The sequence below is a fragment of the Pogoniulus pusillus genome, chromosome 28, assembly GCF_015220805.1.
Source record: "Pogoniulus pusillus isolate bPogPus1 chromosome 28, bPogPus1.pri, whole genome shotgun sequence".
Taxonomy (NCBI): domain Eukaryota; kingdom Metazoa; phylum Chordata; class Aves; order Piciformes; family Lybiidae; genus Pogoniulus; species Pogoniulus pusillus.
The window spans coordinates 17,700,742-17,718,702 of NC_087291.1; the positions used below are offsets into that span (position 1 = coordinate 17,700,742).

General features: G+C 50.2%; 1 protein-coding gene across 6 annotated transcripts in view; it reads left to right on the top strand.

Moving 5' to 3' along the window:
- CDK6 (cyclin dependent kinase 6) overlaps window positions 1–17,961 on the top strand; it is a 159,780-nt gene that overhangs the window by 57,666 nt on the left and 84,153 nt on the right. For all 6 annotated transcript variants that reach the window (XM_064166901.1, XM_064166904.1, XM_064166905.1 and 3 more), the window contains one exon: window positions 16,683–16,818. In XM_064166901.1, coding sequence (XP_064022971.1) covers window positions 16,683–16,818 — 136 coding nt within the window. The remainder of the gene's footprint in view (window positions 1–16,682; window positions 16,819–17,961) is intronic.

Genomic DNA, 17,961 nt, shown 5'->3' on the forward strand with positions numbered 1-17,961 from the left:
TCTGGTTGTTCAAATCATAAGTTCTTAATGTTAAGGCACACAAAAATGCCTCAGAAGAGGCAGGCTGTGCAGAGGTGTCTATCAAGCATCCACCCTTGAAACATTGCCCTTGAGGTTTTAGGTGCTGCAGCTACTGAGTTCACCAGAGTGAGGTACAAAAATAGTTTTCATTGGGAGGTTTTTCACTGACACAGACTCAGAGTTTCTCTTGACTCATTTCACTCCTTAATTGCATTCTGGTTTAGCACCACTAACCATTCCCCTCTACCTTAGTGAGTACCCTGTTATATAGCTGATGGCTCTTTCTGTGTTGTCACCTAAGCAGCTTGTGCAGTGTTGTCCCTAGCAGGCAGCAGATGTGGTCACTGTGATGTGTTGTGGTTTGAGGGGTTCCAGGTTATCCCAGACTCCCTAAAATAAACTAGAGACCAAGGTGGACATAGAATGGTTTTGCTTGGAAAAGAGCTTCAGGATCAGCCAGCCCAACCATTCTCTAACTCTGCCATGTCTGGGGCTGAGCCATGGTCCTCAGCACCACAGCTCTGCCTCTGGAAACGCCTCCAGGGATGTGTACTCAGCCAGCTCCCTGGGCAGCCTGTGCCAGGCTTCGAGAACCCTTTCAGTGAAGAAGTTTCTTCTCATATCCAAACTTCCTCTGGTGCAGCTTGAGGCCATTTCCCCTTCTTCTGTCACTCGTTACTCAGGAGAAGAGCCCAACCCCTACCTCACTTCAGTCTCAGGGAGTTGTAGAGAGCAATGAGGTCTGCCTTCAGCCTCCTTTTCCCCACACTAACCACCCCCAGCTCCCTCAGCTGCTCCTCCCCAGCCCTGCTCTCCATACCCTTCCCCAGCTTTGTTGCCTTTCTCTGGACCTGCTCCAACCCCCTGAATTTCTCTCTTGCAGTGAAGGTCCCAAAAGTGAACCCAGTATTTGAGGTGTGGCCTCACATCCCCCTCTTCAAAAGAAAAGAGCTTCTCTAGCTACCATCTGAGACTTCCTGACTGCTGCAGAGCACTGGAAGCTCACTTCTGCCTCGTTATTCACTAGCATAACACTAGGACTTTTTTCACTCATCTCCAGGTTTCTTTGGAATGGTGAAAGTTAATGACCTGGAACATTTCTCTCTACTAGGAGGCAGGTTGGGAGGTGAATCTCATTGTGCTAAGCTTATCCAGCAGCCTGTTTGTAAGAAGTTGTGATCTTCACTGCAGAGTGAAGCAACAGCTGCACTTTTAATTGTTTATCCTTAGATAACCTTCTAGATTGCTCATGGAGATAGGCCTACCACTCACTGATCTTTGTGGTTTCCTCCTAGACATCTCTAATCAATTTGTTGCCTGAATGCTCATCTCTGCTACCTAGAAAATGCTGAGCAGCAAGTTTTGATCAAAGCAATAATGCTCCTGTCCAAACGGGCTGGCACTGGTGACTGTGGTCTGGAAATCAGAACTGACTGTTGAATGCTCTGATGCTTAATTTTCATAGTGCCTGTGTTCTGCAGGTGGGTTTGTGCTGTTTGATTTTAGTTAGTCAGGTGAAAATATCTGTTAGAGGTCTCAGCTGTTTCAAAAGCACAGACCTTTATGCAGCAGATTAAAAATGAGGCTGGAATTGAACACTGTAGATAGACTCTGGCATGGGCTCCTGGCAGCTTACTGGCTTGACTAAATTGATACTGTCGTAGCAGTTCCATGACAAAAAAGCTGTCCTGCTCTATCCAGTACCCAGGAGGAGGCCATTCCACCCACAGATCCACTTGGGATCTTTCCAAAGCAGCAGTCAGGATTTCCAGTGAGCAGACAGAGCATCACAGCAGGGAAAGGTGTGCCCAGGTGACAAATGTGCTGCTAGAAAGCATAGACTGAGACTGGAGATTAGGAAGAAGTTCTTGCCAGTGAGGGTGGTGAGACTCTAGAGTGGGTTGCCCAGGGAGGTTGTGGATGCCTCCTTCCCTGGGGATCATAGACTCATAACATCACCTGGGTTGGAAGAGAGCTCCAAGCTCAGCCAGCCCAACCTAGCACCCAGCCCTGCCCAACCAACCAGACCATGGCACTAAGTGCCGCAGCCAGGCTTGGCTTCAACACCTCCTGGGACAGTGACTCCACCACCTCCCTGGGCAGCCCATTCCAATGCCAATCACTCTCTCTGCCAACAACTTCCTCCTAACATCCAGCCTGAACCTGCCCTGGCACAACTTGAGACTCTGTCCCCTTCTTCTGTTGCTGGCTGCCCGTCAAAAGAGCCCAACCCCACCTGGCTACAGCCTCCCTTCAGGTAGTTGTACACAGCAATGAGCTCTGCCCTGAGCCTCCTCTGCTGCAGGCTGCACACCCCCAGCTCCCTCAGCCTCTCCTCACAGGGCTGTGCTCCAGGCCCCTCCCCAGCTTTGTCTGGATACCTTCCAGCATCTCAACCTCTCTTGAATTGAGGAGCCAGGCTGGATGAGGCCTGGGGGAGCCAAGTCTAGCAGAAAGGTGGCAGGGAGGTTGGAGCAGATGATACCCAAGGCACTGTGATTGTATGAGTTGCACAGAAGAGTCAGGTAAGCCATCTGACTGAAAATGAGAGGTATCTGTGGCTGAAGATCAAACCCAGATAGCTGAGCAGCACTGAGAAGACTCATTTTGGAAGGCATTTTAAGTCTGCTGGAACTCCCCAGATCATTAGCATGTGGTGGTGTCTGCAAGAAGATGCATTGGAAAGGCTGCTCAGATCCCAGTGATCCACAGCTGGGAGTGGACAGGATCACCCTGCAGAAACAAAGTCTGAAACATCAAAAGCAAATTTAAATCTGCTGTCCTTTCAATCAGTCACAGGATTCAGCCTCTAGTTCTGGATGAATCTGGAAAGTCAGAGTCATAGATTCTTACAGTGGGTTGGGTTGGAAGAGACCTTGAAGATCATCCAGCCTCAGCTTTTCTGCCATAGGCAGGGACACCTCCCACCAGCACAGCTTGCTCAAGGCCTCATCCAGCCTGCCCTTGAACACCTCCGGGGAGGGAACACCTGCATTTTTCACTCAGATCCAGAACTCATCCCAGAGATCCTCCTGTAAGTTGCATCATTCACTCAGTTCTAGAACTCATCCCAGGGAACCTCCTTTAAGTTGCATTATTCCCTCAATCCCAGAGCTTGCTGATCCCAGAGTTTTCCCTTTGTCCAAAACTACTGCACTGCCATCGTGTCAGCTTTAGATGGAGACTCTTCTTCAAGGCTCTCTTGAAATAGAGTCACAGAATCAGGCAGGGTTGGAAGGGACCACAAGGAGCAGCCAGTCCCAACCCCCTGCCATGCCCAGGGACACCCTACCCTAGAGCAGGCTGCACACAGCCTCAGCCAGCCTGGCCTGAAACACCTCCAGCCATGGGGCCTCAACCACCTCCCTGGGCAACCCATTCCAGCCTCTCACCACTCTCCTGCTCAACAACTTCCTCCTCACAGCCACTCTGACTCTCCCCTCCTCCAGCTTTGCTCCATTCCCCCCAGTCCTGGCACATCCTTAAAAGTCCCTCCCCAGCTTTTTTGTAGCCCTCTTCAGATACTGAAAGGCCACAAGAAGGTCACCTGGGAGCCTCCTCTGCTCCAGCCTGCACAGCCCCAACTCTTTCAGTCTGTGCTCACAGCAGAGCTGCTGCAGCCTCTCAGCATCCTCCTGGCCCTGCTCTGGACACTCTCCAGCATCTCCACAGCCCTCTTGTAATGGGGGCTCCAGAGCTGGATGCAGTACTCCAGGTGGGGTCTCAGCAGAGCAGAGTAGAAGGGGAGAATCACCTCCCTGGCCCTGCTGGCCACACTGCTGCTGCTGCAGCCCAGGCTCTGCTTGGCCCTCCAGGCTGCAAGTGCACACTGCTGGCTCCTGTTGAGCTTCTCCTCCAGCAGCACCAATTGAGCTACAATTTCCTGCAGTTTTTTCCAAATAAAACATTCCATTTTGTTAGAATCCTGGAATGGGTTGGGTTGGAAGGCACCTTCAAGGTCATCCAGCCATGGGCAGGGACACCTCCCACCAGCAGAGCTTGCTCAGGGTCTCATCCAAGCTGCCCTTGAACACTTCCAGGGAGGTTGTGGAGCACAGAATCACCCAATGTGATCAAAGATCACATTGGGTGATTCTGTGCTCCACAACCTCCCTGGACAACCTGTTCCAGTGCCTCCTCACCCTCACTGTCAAGAACTTCTTCCAAATCTCTAGTCTCAGTCTATGCTTTCTAGCAGCTCTGTCTACTCACTGGAAATCCTGACTGCTGCTTTGGATAGATCCCAAGTGGATCTACAAGTGGAATAACTTCCTCCTGGATGCTGGATAAAGCAGGATAGCTTTATTATGGAACTGCTAAGACAATAACATTTTAGTCAAGCCAATAAGCTGCTCTCTTAGGCTGTTTGGATATTCATATCCCATTCCTGTGTATATATGGCAAAGCAAAACCATGAAAATGTCAAGTTTGGACTGCATTTATATCAGGAAGCTCAGAATTAGCATTTTGTGACATGGATTAGGATTGTTGGAATGTGTAGGGCTGCAGTTTAAAGTCTGTGTCTTAAAAAGATCTGAATAGTTTTTCCTTTTCTTGCAAGTTAAAAGAAAGGAAAAATTGAAAAGGAAGAAATTCAAGCCAGGAAAAAAATAACCCCCCAGCCCCAACCCATCCATCCTAAAAGAGAATTGTTTTGAGAAAGTGGCTTGACATTGAGAATTGGGACTTGGAACTGAAATGCCATCTCACTCCTAAGCATAATAAAATAGTAGATTTTATGAAATGCATTCTGCAAGGAGTAAATGAGAGTTATGAAGCCTGATGTGAGTGGCAAAGAGCCCAGGCAGGATCCAGGAGAGTAAACATCTGATGGCTCACCCTAGCTGGGCCTCAGTCCTCTGCAGCAGGCAGCTGAACAGGGAATGGCAAACCCTAGACTTGAAAGAGTCTTCTGAAAGAGTCTTCTTTCTCCTCCTCTGTGCAGCACAGGTGTATTTTTAAAGGCTTTGGAGAAGATTCAGGTGAAAGGGTTGTCTGACTGCTTTTGATGCTGCCCCTTTTTTTCACTGTCACATTACAGACAATCTAAGAGGACTTGGATTGTTCTGCTTCTTGCAAGCCTGAAATTGCCATCTTTACATTGAAATATTCACTCCCAGAGCTCACTCATCCCAGAGAACCTCCTTTAAGTTGCATTTTTCACTCAATTCCAGATCTCATCCCAGAGAACCTCCTTTAAGTTGCATTATTCACTCAATTCCAGAACTCATCCCAGAGAACCTCCTTTAAGTTGCATTATTCACTCAATTCCAGAACTCATCCCAGAGAACCTCCTTTAAGTTGCATTATTCACTCAATTCCAGAACTCATCCCAGAGAACCTCCTTTAAGTTGCATTATTCACTCAATTCCAGAACTCATCCCAGAGAACCTCCTTTAAGTTGCATTATTCACTCAATTCCAGAACTCATCCCAGAGAATCTCCTTTAAGTTGCATTATTCACTCAATTCCAGAACTCATTCCAGAGAACCTCCTTTAAGTTGCATTATTCACTCAATTCCAGAACTCATCCCAGAGAATCTCCTTTAAGTTGCATTATTCACTCAGTTCCAGAACTCATCCTTCCCAGAGAACCTCCTTTAAGTTGCATTATTCACTCAGTTCCAGAACTCATCCTTCCCAGAGAACCTCCTTTAAGTTGCATTATTCACTCAATTCCAGATCTCATCCCAGAGAACCTCCTTTAAGTTGCATTATTCACTCAATTCCAGAACTCATCCCAGAGAATCTCCTTTAAGTTGCATTATTCACTCAGTTCCAGAACTCATCCTTCCCAGAGAACCTCCTTTAAGTTGCATTATTCACTCAGTTCCAGAACTCATCCTTCCCAGAGAACCTCCTTTAAGTTGCATTATTCACTCAGTTCCAGAACTCATCCTTCCCAGAGAACCTCCTTTAAGTTGCATTATTCACTCAGTTCCAGAACTCATCCCAGAGAACCTCCTTTAAGTTGCATTATTCACTCAGATCCAGAACTCATCCCAGAGAACCTCCTTTAAGTTGCATTATTCACTCAGATCCAGAACTCATCCCAGAGAACCTCCTTTAAGTTGCATTATTCACTCAGATCCAGAACTCATCCCAGAGAACCTCCTTTAAGTTGCATTATTCACTCAGATCCAGAACTCATCCCAGAGAACCTCTTTCAAATTGAATGACTCTGTTCCAGAACTCACTCATCCTGGAGGACTTCCTTTCAGCTGCATTATTCCCTCAATCCCAGAGCTTGCTGATCCCAGAGTTTTCCCTTTGTCCAAAACTACTGCACTGCCATCGTGTCAGCTTTAGATGGAGACTCTTCTTCAAGGCTCTCTTGATATAATTGAACTACAATTTCCTGCAGCTTTCTCCAAGTGAAACACTCAGGTTGTCATAGAATCATGGAATGGGTTGGGTTGGAAGAGACCTTCAAGGTCAGCCAGGGGCACCTCCTACCAGCAGAGCTTGCTCAAGGCCTCACCCAAGCTGCCCTTGAACACCTCCAGGGAGGTTGTGGAGCACAGACTCATCCAATGTGATCAAAGCAGCAGTGCAGAAGAGCCTGGGTGACTGCACTCTAGCTAGCAGAGAATGGCCTGGATTGTATATATGGCAGAGCCAGGCCAATGCCATGCCCCCTCCTCAGAGGTGCCATCCCCTCCCTGTAGTGATGGGACGTGGGGCAGTGGCTTTGAGCTGGAAGAGGAGAGGTTCACATGAGAGATTAGGAGGAAGTTCTTGATAGTGAGGGTGAGGAGGCACTGGAACAGGTTGCCCAGGGAAGTTGTGGAGGCTCCAAGCCTGGCAGGTTGGATGGGAACTTGAGCAAGCTGGACTGGTAGATGTCCCTGCCTATGGCAGGGGGGTTGGAACTAGATGATCTTGAAGCTCCTTTCCAACCCCAGCCATTCCATGATTCTATGGTGTGGGATGGTTGGAAGCATGCAGCTTGTGAGATCTGTGCATCCTCATAAATGGCTGTTCCATGGGTGCTTGACTGATGCAGGCAATGAATCTCATTTATGCCTTCCAGTTTTGTATTCCTGCAATTTAGGCATTGGGATACAGATTGGAAATCACTGAGAAGTGACATCTGGGACAACCTGAGGTACTGACAGCCCTAAATAGCTTCCTTAAAAGCCTGGGGGGCAGTGAGCAGGACAATTCCCTTGCAATTTGTATGTGAACAGTGGTGAGATCCACTTCAGTGTGAAAATGTGGCTTTTCCTTCCCTGTGCCTTTGACTGGGAGATCAGTGGAAGCTGTAAGGGACTGCGAAGGGTAGTTGCTGCTATTGGATGGAAAGTGAATCCAAGTAGCGATGTGTGAGTGGAACAGGCAAGCCCAGCACAGCCAGAAGCGGCGTTTGGAGGCTGTGCTGGTTCTGTGGCCCTCTGTGCTGTGTAGTGTTGCCTCGGGCCCAGCACCTGTGGTCAAAGTTTCTCTGCTGCTTCTCTGAGCAGAGGTAAAGAGGAACATGCAGGATTTGGGGAGGAATTAGGGAAAACAAGGAGCAACTCCTTCAGTCCTCGATGTCTCTTGATCTGCCCTAAAAATGAAAGCAATTAATAGCACAATTCACCTGTGGCTTAGGGGTAGAACAACTTCATCTCCCCCAGTGCTGCTCTGAGGAGAGAGCAGACAGCTTAGGACACAGCTGCTGTGATCATCCTGGCAAAGTAAGGCTCTGCAGTTTTGACATCTACTTGCTCCATAGCATCATAGAATCAACCAGGTTGGAAAAGGCTTAGACAATCATCCAGTCCTGAAGTAATCTGTGCCTAGTGCCTTGGATGTCCTGGCACCCTTTGAGGGTGGCAGAGCACTGGAGCAGGCTGCCCTGAGAGCCTGTGGAGCCTCCATCTCTGGAGGCTTTCAGGACCCACTTGGACAGGCTCCTGTGCAACTTGCTGCAGGGGACCCTGCTCTGCTGGGGGGGGTTGGACTCAGTGATCTCCAGAAGTCTTCAGCTGAGCCTGAACTGAGCCTGGCTGCCTGGCGGCCACAGAGGGCACTGCTTTGCTTGGGTAGATGTACTTTGTTGTGCTTTGTTTTCACTTGCCTGGATGTAGAGAACTGTTTTAGCTCTCTGGGAAGCAGTCTGTTTTGCAGGTTTGGTTACAGCCTGCTCACTGACTCCTTTCCCAGAGGTGAATGGGTTTTGTTGCAGACCAACCCAAACACACTTCTGTCATGGTTTTATTTACCTCTGCCACGGCCCAGCATTGATTAACTCCTAGTTCCTGTACCAAGTGCACCCCCTCATCTCCTGCTTCTGAAAGACACCCCAAAAGGAGTAGTTGATGTTGCCCTGAAGCAATGAAAGTGTCAAATAAAATTTATTGCCAGCTCCAAATGCTCCTAACAGCTCACTTTGGTTGCCAAGCTCTGCAAATAACCTTTAATTTGTTTTCTTTTGACGTATGTGTGCAAGAGCCTAAGGGAAATACTCAGAGAGCTCTACAGCCTGTAGAGTGTTTGGCTCCCAGGGCATTAAGCTTGAAAGGGCCCTGGAAAAGCAGGAACAGTGTCTTTAGATACCTACCTGAGGAACTGGAGGATGAATGCAGCTGAGGATCTTACAGAGAGAGGCACATTTGGCATATGCAAAGGAATGACACAGCAGGCAAGGAGCTTGCATGGCCACCTGTGCATGGATGAGAGGGAAAAGAGAAGCCACAGAGCCCCTGTGTTGGCAAACTAAGATGTAATAATGAGTGCATGTGGGAACTAGATGATCTTCGAGGTCACTTCCAGCAGGAACTTGGAATCAAATTGGCACTGGAATCATTTCTTGTTTGCAAAATGCTGAATTAGAATCATAGAATCACAGAACGGTTTAGGTTGGAAGGCACCTCAAGGATCATCCAGTTCCAACCCCCTGCCATAGGCAGGGACAGCTCCTGCTAGAACAGATTGCTCAAGGCCTCATCCACCCTGATCCTGAACACCTTCAGGGAGGTTGTTGAGCACAGAACTTTGATCACATTGGGTGCTTCAGTGCTCTACAACCTCCCTGGGCAACCTGTGCCAGTGTCTCACCACCCTCACTGCAAACAACTTCCTAACACCCAGTTTCAATCTCCCCTCTGCCAGTTCAAACCCATTCCTCCTCATCCTGTTATTACCAGTAGTCCCTTCCCAGCCCTCCTCTAGCGCCCTGCAGATACTGGAAGGCCACTATAAGGTCTCCTTGAAGGCTTCTCTTCTTCATGCTGCAGAGCCCCAACTCTCAGCCTGTCCTCAGAGCAGAGCTGCTGCAGCCCTCTGAGCATCTTCACGGCCTCCAATCACACTTGGGAGCCACTGTGGTGCTGTGAGGGTTGAAAAAGCCCTCTGAGGTGCTGCAGGGGTTCAAGCAGCACATTTGGCTTTTTGCTGGGCATGATCTTTCTGTGAGGGTGACAGCACTGGAGCAGGCTGCCCTGAGTGGTGGTGGAGTCTCCATCTCCAGAGACATTCAAAACCTAGCTGGATGTGATCCTCTGTGACCTTCTTTAGGTGATCCAGCTCTGGACTGGGTGTTCTTCAGGGTTCCCTTCCATCCTCTACCATTCTGTGGCTCTGTGAGGTGTGGCGTTCTTACTTCCTTTGGTGGTTTTGCCATGTGGGCATCACCACAGAGTTTTGAGTGTAGATAAGTAAAATTATTAAGCTACTGAAGACCAAATGGTAACTTAAACTGCTGTGAAATCCTGAAGATGAGTTGCTGCTTTGATTTAAATCTAGAGGTCATCAGCCTAGATTTAGATCCTGGTTTGGCACAAGAATGGACTCCAAAAGTGAACTGAAATGTGCAGCCTGTAATGATCAGTTTGTGAGCTGCAGACGAACAAAGCCTGGGGTTTGTTGTATCCCATCTTGGCACCAGGTACAGCCAGGAGTCCAGAGGAACCTCTGTGCCCCTTTCATGTGAGCTCAACAAAACCAGTATTCAGACCTAAGTTTTATGTAGATAGTGGGAATGAAGAAAGGAGTGCAGCTAAATCTGAAGCACTTTGCCCTGACAGTGGATTGGAGCATCTTTAATCTGTCCTCTGCACTGGAAGCTTGCTGGAAGCAACCAGGGCTGTATGACAGCAGCGTGCAGGACTCTGGAAGGCAGGGCACCTTTGCTTGCTGAGAGATCACATGAGAGCACTATGAATAGGTCACATAGCTATTGCTGATCCTAAACTGTCTGTCAGCAACTGTCTTCACAGCAGGCCACGTTGGTTCTCTGATTTGGGGGGCACTTGGCCAGTCCCTGTCAGAGAATCTGCCTGCGTTTGGTGCGGCAGTGCATGGCAGCAGGCACCAGCAGGCTGCTGTTTAAGCTGGCTAATGGCAGCCCTCAGTGTGTGGCCAGTTTGGATTCAGAATCAGTTGCAGGGAGCTGAAGCTGGTGAGGGGTTAAGTGTTTCACAAAACCCGCGAACTCGTGAGCTGAGTCCTGAAAGTGAGTTTGAGGAGGCAGGATATTGTTTGAATTACTGATCCATTTCTGGTCCTTGCCTGTTAAAAATAATCTCCCTTTGCAAAGGTGAACAAGAAATGGCAGCGTGAGAGCTGCAGAAGCCAGCAGGCAGCTAGAGAGAAGCACAGAGAGGTGCAGAGAACATCCTGTCAGGCACGTTAGTGCCTTGGGTGGCACCGTGAGTAGCTGTTCTTGGCCTCTCCGTCCTTGGGGCACAGCCTTTGGCTTCTGCTGCAGAAGGAAAAGGAGATTTTGGGTGGTTTTATCGGAGCAGACGTTTGTCTGCATGGCAGAACCGTGGAGTCTGGCACCAGGGCTGGTTGCTGCCCGAGTGGGGCCCGGCACAGGAGAGCTGGGAGCTGGGTGCTGCAGGTCAGGGCTGCAGGCGGGACGCGGCGTTGAAAGCTTGCCCAGTCAGCCCACACTGTCGGACTTTAGCCAGTGCTATTTACTTCCCTTTCAAGAGCATCTATTTCTCCCTGTCACTTTCTCTGTCTCTCTTCCTCACACACACTTAAAGAACAAAAAACCCTTTTATACAGATCAGCATTTTAAATAATTTTTCCTAGTCAGAAAGGGAGAGGGACTGGAAAAAATGACGGCACTGAGCTCAGCTTGCAGATGAAGCACTGCCTTGTCATCCTCATACCCCCTTCCTGCCCCAAAACCTCACTGCTGAGTGGGCTATCAGCAAGGATCTTGTCTGGAACAGGTCTCCAGGATAGGACTTGGTGTTGCCTTGCTCTGCTTGTGCAGTTGCTTCTTCGTGGTAGCTCTTTCTGCTCTGTGTGCAGCAGGCAGCGACTGAGCAAGGGCAGAGCTGCAGACATCTATCTGCACCTCTGCCTGGCCTAGATACATTAATTCATTTCACCTGAACTCATGAGCTGCCCTTTTCTGCTGTCTGCCTGAATGAGGCTGGTTCTGAAGACAAGCAGAGGTCCTGCCCCTCTTTGCTAGGAGGTCAGTGAAGCAGGACAAGTGCTCATAGACTCCAAGAACCCAGCGGAAGGGTAGAGAACAAGGCTGTGGGGTGTTAAGTTGCCATGGGCAGTGTAGAGATTCCCAAGCTTATTTTAATTGATCAAGACTGGCTCTAGGCATCTGACCACTACTGATGAAGCTCATAGGCCTTAGTTTACCATACTGTGCTGCCCCTCTCAGCATTTTCAGTACCAAGGTAGGTCACTTGAGTGTGTTCTAAGTGTCTGTGCATTGTGTTGCAGTCTCAGGAACACCCTGAGTGTTGCTGCACACCTGTGCAGCTGCAGCTGGTGTGACAAGCTCCTTGGGAAGCTCCTGCAGCCCCCTTAGGCTTCTGAAAATGGAACTTAGCTCTTGCATCACTGTGTAGATTGACAGATGCTCCTAAAAGAGGAGATGGTTTTCACTGAGTGGCCTGTCCATCTGCATGCTCTGTTTCCACCTGAAAGTGCTTCACTGAAGCTCCTCTGAGCAAGCAAAGTCTCTGTCTGAAACACACCTCGCAGGGAGGAGTAGGTGAGTGCTGACTAAGATGAGCCAAAGCAGCGTGTCCTGAACAAAGGCCAAGATCTCTCTCAGGTCTCAGAGTGTGAAGCTCTGTTTCCTGTTGTGCTGTGTGGACATGGTTCTAGCACACATGTTCCACACCGCTTGCCCAGCTATTGTCTTCCTCATCTGAAATGCAGCCCTGTTGTTGCAGTGCGTGTGGCAGATGCCACTCCAAGTGGAGACTGGTTTCTGTTAGCAGTCTCTTCCCTCTTCAACAGCAGGAATTGTAGAATCACAGAATGGCAGAACAAAGTAGCTCATATTAGATGTGTGGGGAACCTTTTCTTCCAGGAGCAGGTAGTTGAAGAAGTTGGGGTGAGTGAAGGGCTGGCTGCTGAGTAGACTCCAGAGAGCAGGAGAGTCTAAGGCTGCTGCTGCTGAAATAGGGACTCGAAGGGTGCTTGACTGTCAGGCTTCAATGCTTTTAAGTATTGGGGCTGAAGTTCTTTGTGCCCTTGAGAATGATGGACTGGGCAAGCAGCAGGGAAAGCAGCAGCTGTTGGGGGTCCTCCCCACACATCTGTCAGCCGTGAGCTGTGGTGCTTGCACCAACAGTGCCCATCGTGCCTGAATTCTCTGCTGGCTTTTTGTCACAGGGATAAATAACTTCCAACCTAAACCATTCTTGGAGCCTCCACAGCTTCTTTGGGCAACCAGTTCCAGTGCCTCTCCACCCTCATGGGCTTCCCTAATGGCTAACTTCCAGTTTTAAGCTGTTATCCCTCACCCTGTCACTGCATGCCTTTGCCAGAGTCCATCTTCAGCTCTTCTGGAGGCCCTCTCAGATCCTGGCAGGCTGCTTTGAGGCCTTCCTGGAGCCCTGAGCAGCTCATTGAAACAATACCTGCCTTAAAGCACAGAGAGGCACTCTGTAAGTGCCTGCTCAAGCCTGTCCCGTTCAGAGGACACCTCAGGAGGTGCAGGAGGCCCAGCCAAACATCTTGTGAAGTGCTCACAGGATTTCCCAGAGCGGATCTTGCTTTAATCAAGTCATTCCAGCGCTGCTTTTGTGAGCACAATGGAAGGGCAGGGCTCGTGTTTACAGACTATTCCCTATGGAAATCCTGTATTAATTGAGGTACATTTATTTCACTTAGGACAATGTCCACATAATAACACTTTAAATAAAAGGAATTTAGCTGTTGCCTGTTCCAAAGAGGCAACCACTTCCAAACCCAGCCTGTCACGTACAGAAACCATGAGGAAATGGCTTGAGAGCTGCACACTGCAGAGAGCAGAGGGCAGAGATGTTCCTAGCTGAAGAGCACAATTCCAGGGGGGGAGGTTCTTGCAGTGGATGTAGAAGAAGAGAATTTGTACACAGTGATTTTATCCCTAGGAAAACTGCTAAATAAAGAGGCTGTGTTTTAGGGTGCTGGAACACTGCAACAGGCTGCCCAGGGAGATGGTGGAGGCATAGAATCATAGAATCAGCCAGGGTTGGAAGGGACCGTAAGGATCATCCAATTCCAGCCCCCTTGCCATGGGCAGGGACACCTCACACTAGAGCCTCATCCAGCCTGGCCTTAAACACCTCCAGAGATGAGGCTTCCACCTCCTCCCTGGGCAACCCCTTCCAGGCTCTCACCACCCTCATGCTGAACAACTTCTTCCTAACCTCCAGTCTGAATCTCCCCATTTCCAGCTTTGTTCCATCCCTCCCAGTCCTGTCACTCCCTGACAGCTTAAAAAGTCCCTCCCCAGCTTTCTTGTAGCCCCCTTCAGATACTGAAAGGCCACAATAAGGTCACCTGGGAGCTTTCTCCTCTCCAGACTCCACAGTCCCAACTCCCTCAGTCTCTCACAGCAGATCAGCTCCAGCCCTCTGCTCATCCCTGGAGATACTCAAGGTCAGGCTTGACTTGATCTGGCCGGGGATGTCCCTGCTGAACTGCAGGGGTGTGGACTAGAAGGATAGAATCCCAGGATTGTTTTGGTTGGAAGAGACCTCTAAGATGATCAAATCCTTTACAGCTTCTTTCCGACTCAGGGGGTTGTGTGGTGCTTTCAGAGCAGTTAGCAGAGGCAGTGCCAGGCAGCCTTGTCCAGTACCAGAGATTCCTGTAAGCTGTGCTTGTGAGTTAGAATCTCCCTCTGGCAGCAGCTGTGTTTCTGTGAGTGAACACCACCTGCTGCTGCTCAGCCCACTGCAGGGCCTGGAGCTGTGATTAGGAAGTGAAGTGTTTTGAGTTCCACATGGAGGCTGCAGAGAGAGGGGAGCTAATGATACCCAGTGACATTGGGCTTTAGTGCTAGGTGACTACTTCTGTGCTCCTCTGTATCATAGAACTGTGGAATTGTTTGGGTTGGAAGAGCCCTCTGAGGTCGTTGAGTCCAAACATCAACCTAACACCACCACAGCCATGGCCCCAAGTGCCATGGCCCCAGGTTTCTGCAACACCTCCAAGGATGGGGACTCCACCACCTCCCTCTTCCAGTCCCTGACCACTCTTGCACCAAAGAAATTTTTCCTGGTCTTCAGCCTAAACCAACCCAGGCACAACTTCAGGACATTTCCTCTCATCACCTTGTAGTAGGGAGAAGAGGCCAACCCCCACCTCAAAACTTCCTTTCAGGCAGCTGCAGAGAGCAATGAGCTCTGCCCTCAGCCTCCTCCAGGCTAAACACCCCCAGCTCCCTCAGCTGCTCTTCCCCAGCCCTCTTCTCCAGACCCTTCCCCAGCTTCCTTGCCCTTCTTTGGACCTGCTCCAGCCTCTCAGTGTCTTTCCTGGGCCCAGTATTTGAGCTGTGGCCTCAGCAGGTCTGAGTTCAGGGGCACCATCACTGCCCTGCTCCTGCTGGCCACAAGAGATCCTTATTTTACCGTGCTAGAAAATCCCAGGATCAAAATTAGCCACACAGAGAAGAGTTAACCATGGACATTCCATGGTGCTTCTGTATTCTCTGCAGTCCAATCTTTCCTTTCCCCCCCCTGTTTTTTCTTTTCCACTTGCATTCTAATTCTGCTGTAGCCAGAAAGAGAATGTTAGCAGTGTACAAAATACCTGGCCAAAAAATCCCAAACCAAGGTGGGTCAGACCATTTTTAGGTGAATGTAGGTCAAGAGTGAGGAGTCACAGAGTGGGAAATATTTTGCTGTGTTTATGTTCAGATGTTCAGACCTGTCTGGCTCCTCTCTATTTGCATGTGCTGGGCTTACAGGCAGCCCAGCTGCATTCCACATTGATTTATAGAAATGCATTGCAGATTAGGAAGCTGCAGCCAAAGAGCAGCAGACTGCACTTTCCAGCAAGGTCTGTGGCTGTTCACGAGGCTGCTTTGCAGCCTGCAGGACATCTCTCTTCATCTCTCTTCTGTGTCCACCTCCCCAAGGGCATCACACAGTGAGCAGTATGTGTTTGGGTGAGCAGTGTGGCAGTGAGCAGGGCTGAAGGGGCTGGAGCACTGCCCTGTGAGGAGAGGCTGAGGGACATGGGGCTTTAGAGGCTGGTGAAGAGAAGCCTTAGAGGGGATCTAATCAGTGCTTATAAATATCTGAGGGCTGGGGCTCAAGAAGGAGGGGACAAACTCTTCTCTGTTGTGCTCTAGGATAGGACAAGGAGCAATGGATGGAAACTACAGCACAGGAAGTTCCACCTCAACATAAGGAAAAACTTCTTTACTGGAAGGGTCACATCACTGGCACAGGCTGCCCAGAGAGGTTGTGGAGTCTCTGGAGACTTTCAAGGCCTGTCTGGATGTGTTCTTGTGTGACCTGAGCTAGATTGTATGGTCCTGCTCTGGTAGGGGGGTTGGACTCAATAATCAATTCAAGAGACATGTTGAGGTGCTGGAAGGTGTCCAGAGAAGGGCAGCAAGGCTGGGGAGGGGCCTGGAGCCCAGCCCTGTGAGGAGAGGCTGAGGGAGCTGGGGGTGTGAAGCCTGCAGCAGAGGAGGCTCAGGGCAGAGCTCATTGCTGTCTGCAGCTCCCAGACAGGAGGCTGTAGCCAGGTGGGGTTGGGCTCTGCTGCCAGGCACCCAGCAACAGAAGAAGGGGACACAGCCTCAAGCTGTGCCAGGGCAGGTCTAGGCTGGATGTTAGGAGGAAATTCTTCACAGCAAGTATGATTGCCATTGGAATGGGCTGCCCAGGGAGGTGGTGGAGTCCCCATCCCTGGGGGTGTTTAAGAGGAGGCTGGCTGGGGCACTTAGTGCCATGGGTTAGTTAATTAGAAGGGTTAGGTGATAGGTTGGGCTCTATGATCTCAGAGGTCTTTTCCAACCTGGTTATAGTTCTGTGATTCTGTGACCTCTGGAGCTCCCTCCCAACCCCTAACATGCTGTGATCCTGTGTGGGCTTTGCTGTTACTGTCACTGGGATTCCTTAGGATTTGGTCCTGTGCTGATTACAGCCCAAGGTGGTGGTCGAATCCCCATCCCTGGGGGTGTTTGAAAGAAGCAGAGCTGTGGTGCTGAGGGCCTTGGCAAAGTTAGAGAAAGCTCTCTCTTGATGAGCTTCAAGGTCCTTCCCAACCCAAAAAACTCTGTGATTCCATGACTGCATGACTCAGTAATTATCTGATGGATCAGGAGCTCAAAGGTTGCTCTGCCTTTGGAGAGCTCTTTTTTCCCATTCTCTATGTGATAAGAACTTCAGTTGGATGTGTCTGAGCTGCAGGGTGTCTGCACTGGTCCCTGTGTACTCACCTCCTCTTGTCTTTTCCTCCCTCAGGTTATTTGATGTGTGCACTGTGTCGCGAACAGACAGAGAGACCAAGCTAACGTTAGTGTTTGAACACGTGGATCAAGACTTGACTACCTACCTGGATAAAGTTCCAGAGCCTGGAGTGCCTACTGAAACCATCAAGGTATTGGAGAAGAAGGGGTTTGGGTGTTATTTCCAAAAATCATGGTAGAATCATCCTAGAATCACCTGGGCTGGCAGAGAGCTCCAAGCTCACACAGCCCAACCTAGCACCCAGCCCTGGCCAATCACCCAGACCATGGCACTAAGTGCCCCAGCCAGGCTTGGCTTCAACACCTCCAGCCACAGCCACTCCACCACCTCCCTGGGCAGCCCATTCCAATGCCAATCACTCTCTCTGCCAACAACTTCCTCCTAACATCCAGTCTAGACCTGCCCTGACACAACCTGAGTCTGTGTCCCCTTGTTCTGTTGCTGGGTGCCTGGCAGCAGAGCCCAACCCCACCTGGCTCCAGCCTCCCTTCAGGGAGCTGTAGAGAGCACTGAGGTCTGCCCTGAGCCTCCTCTTCTGCAGGCTGCACACCCCCAGCTCCCTCAGCCTCTCCTCACAGGGCTGTGTTCCAGGCCCCTCCCCAGCCTTGCTGCCCTTCTCTGGACACCTTCCAGCACCTCAACATCTCTCTGCAGTGGAGGAGCCCAGAACTGGACACAGTGCTCCAGGTGTGTCCTGAGCAGTGCTGAGCACAGGGGCAGAACTTCCCTTGCCCTGCTGCCCACACTGCTCCTGAGCCAGCCCAGGATGCCATTGGCTCTGCTGCCCACCTGGGCACACTGCTGCCTCCTGTTCAGCAATTATCTTCCAGCACCCCCAGGTCCCTCTCTGCCTGGCTGCTCTCAGCCACTCTGTCCCCAGCCTGTAGTGCTGCTTGGGGTTGTTGTGGCCAAAGTGTAGAACCCTGCACTGGTCTCCAGCTCCCTTGTTCTTCTCTGGACCACAGCTTCCCAAATGGAGGTTTCCCAAATAGAAAATGTCCAAGCACACAACAGGGAAAAAAACAAACCCCACACCTTGGTGTTGGCACAGGCTGCCCAGGGAGGTGCTGGAGTCACCATACAGCATCAGAGAGTCACACAATGGCAGGGGCTGGAGGGCACCTCCAAAGCTCAGCCAGTCCAACCTTACTGCCCGAGCAGGTCACACAGGAACACATCCAGTCAAGTTTTGAGTATCTCCAGAGAGGGAGACTCCACAACCCCCTTGGGCAGCCTGTGCCAGGGCTCTGTCACCCTCACAGGGAAAAAAATC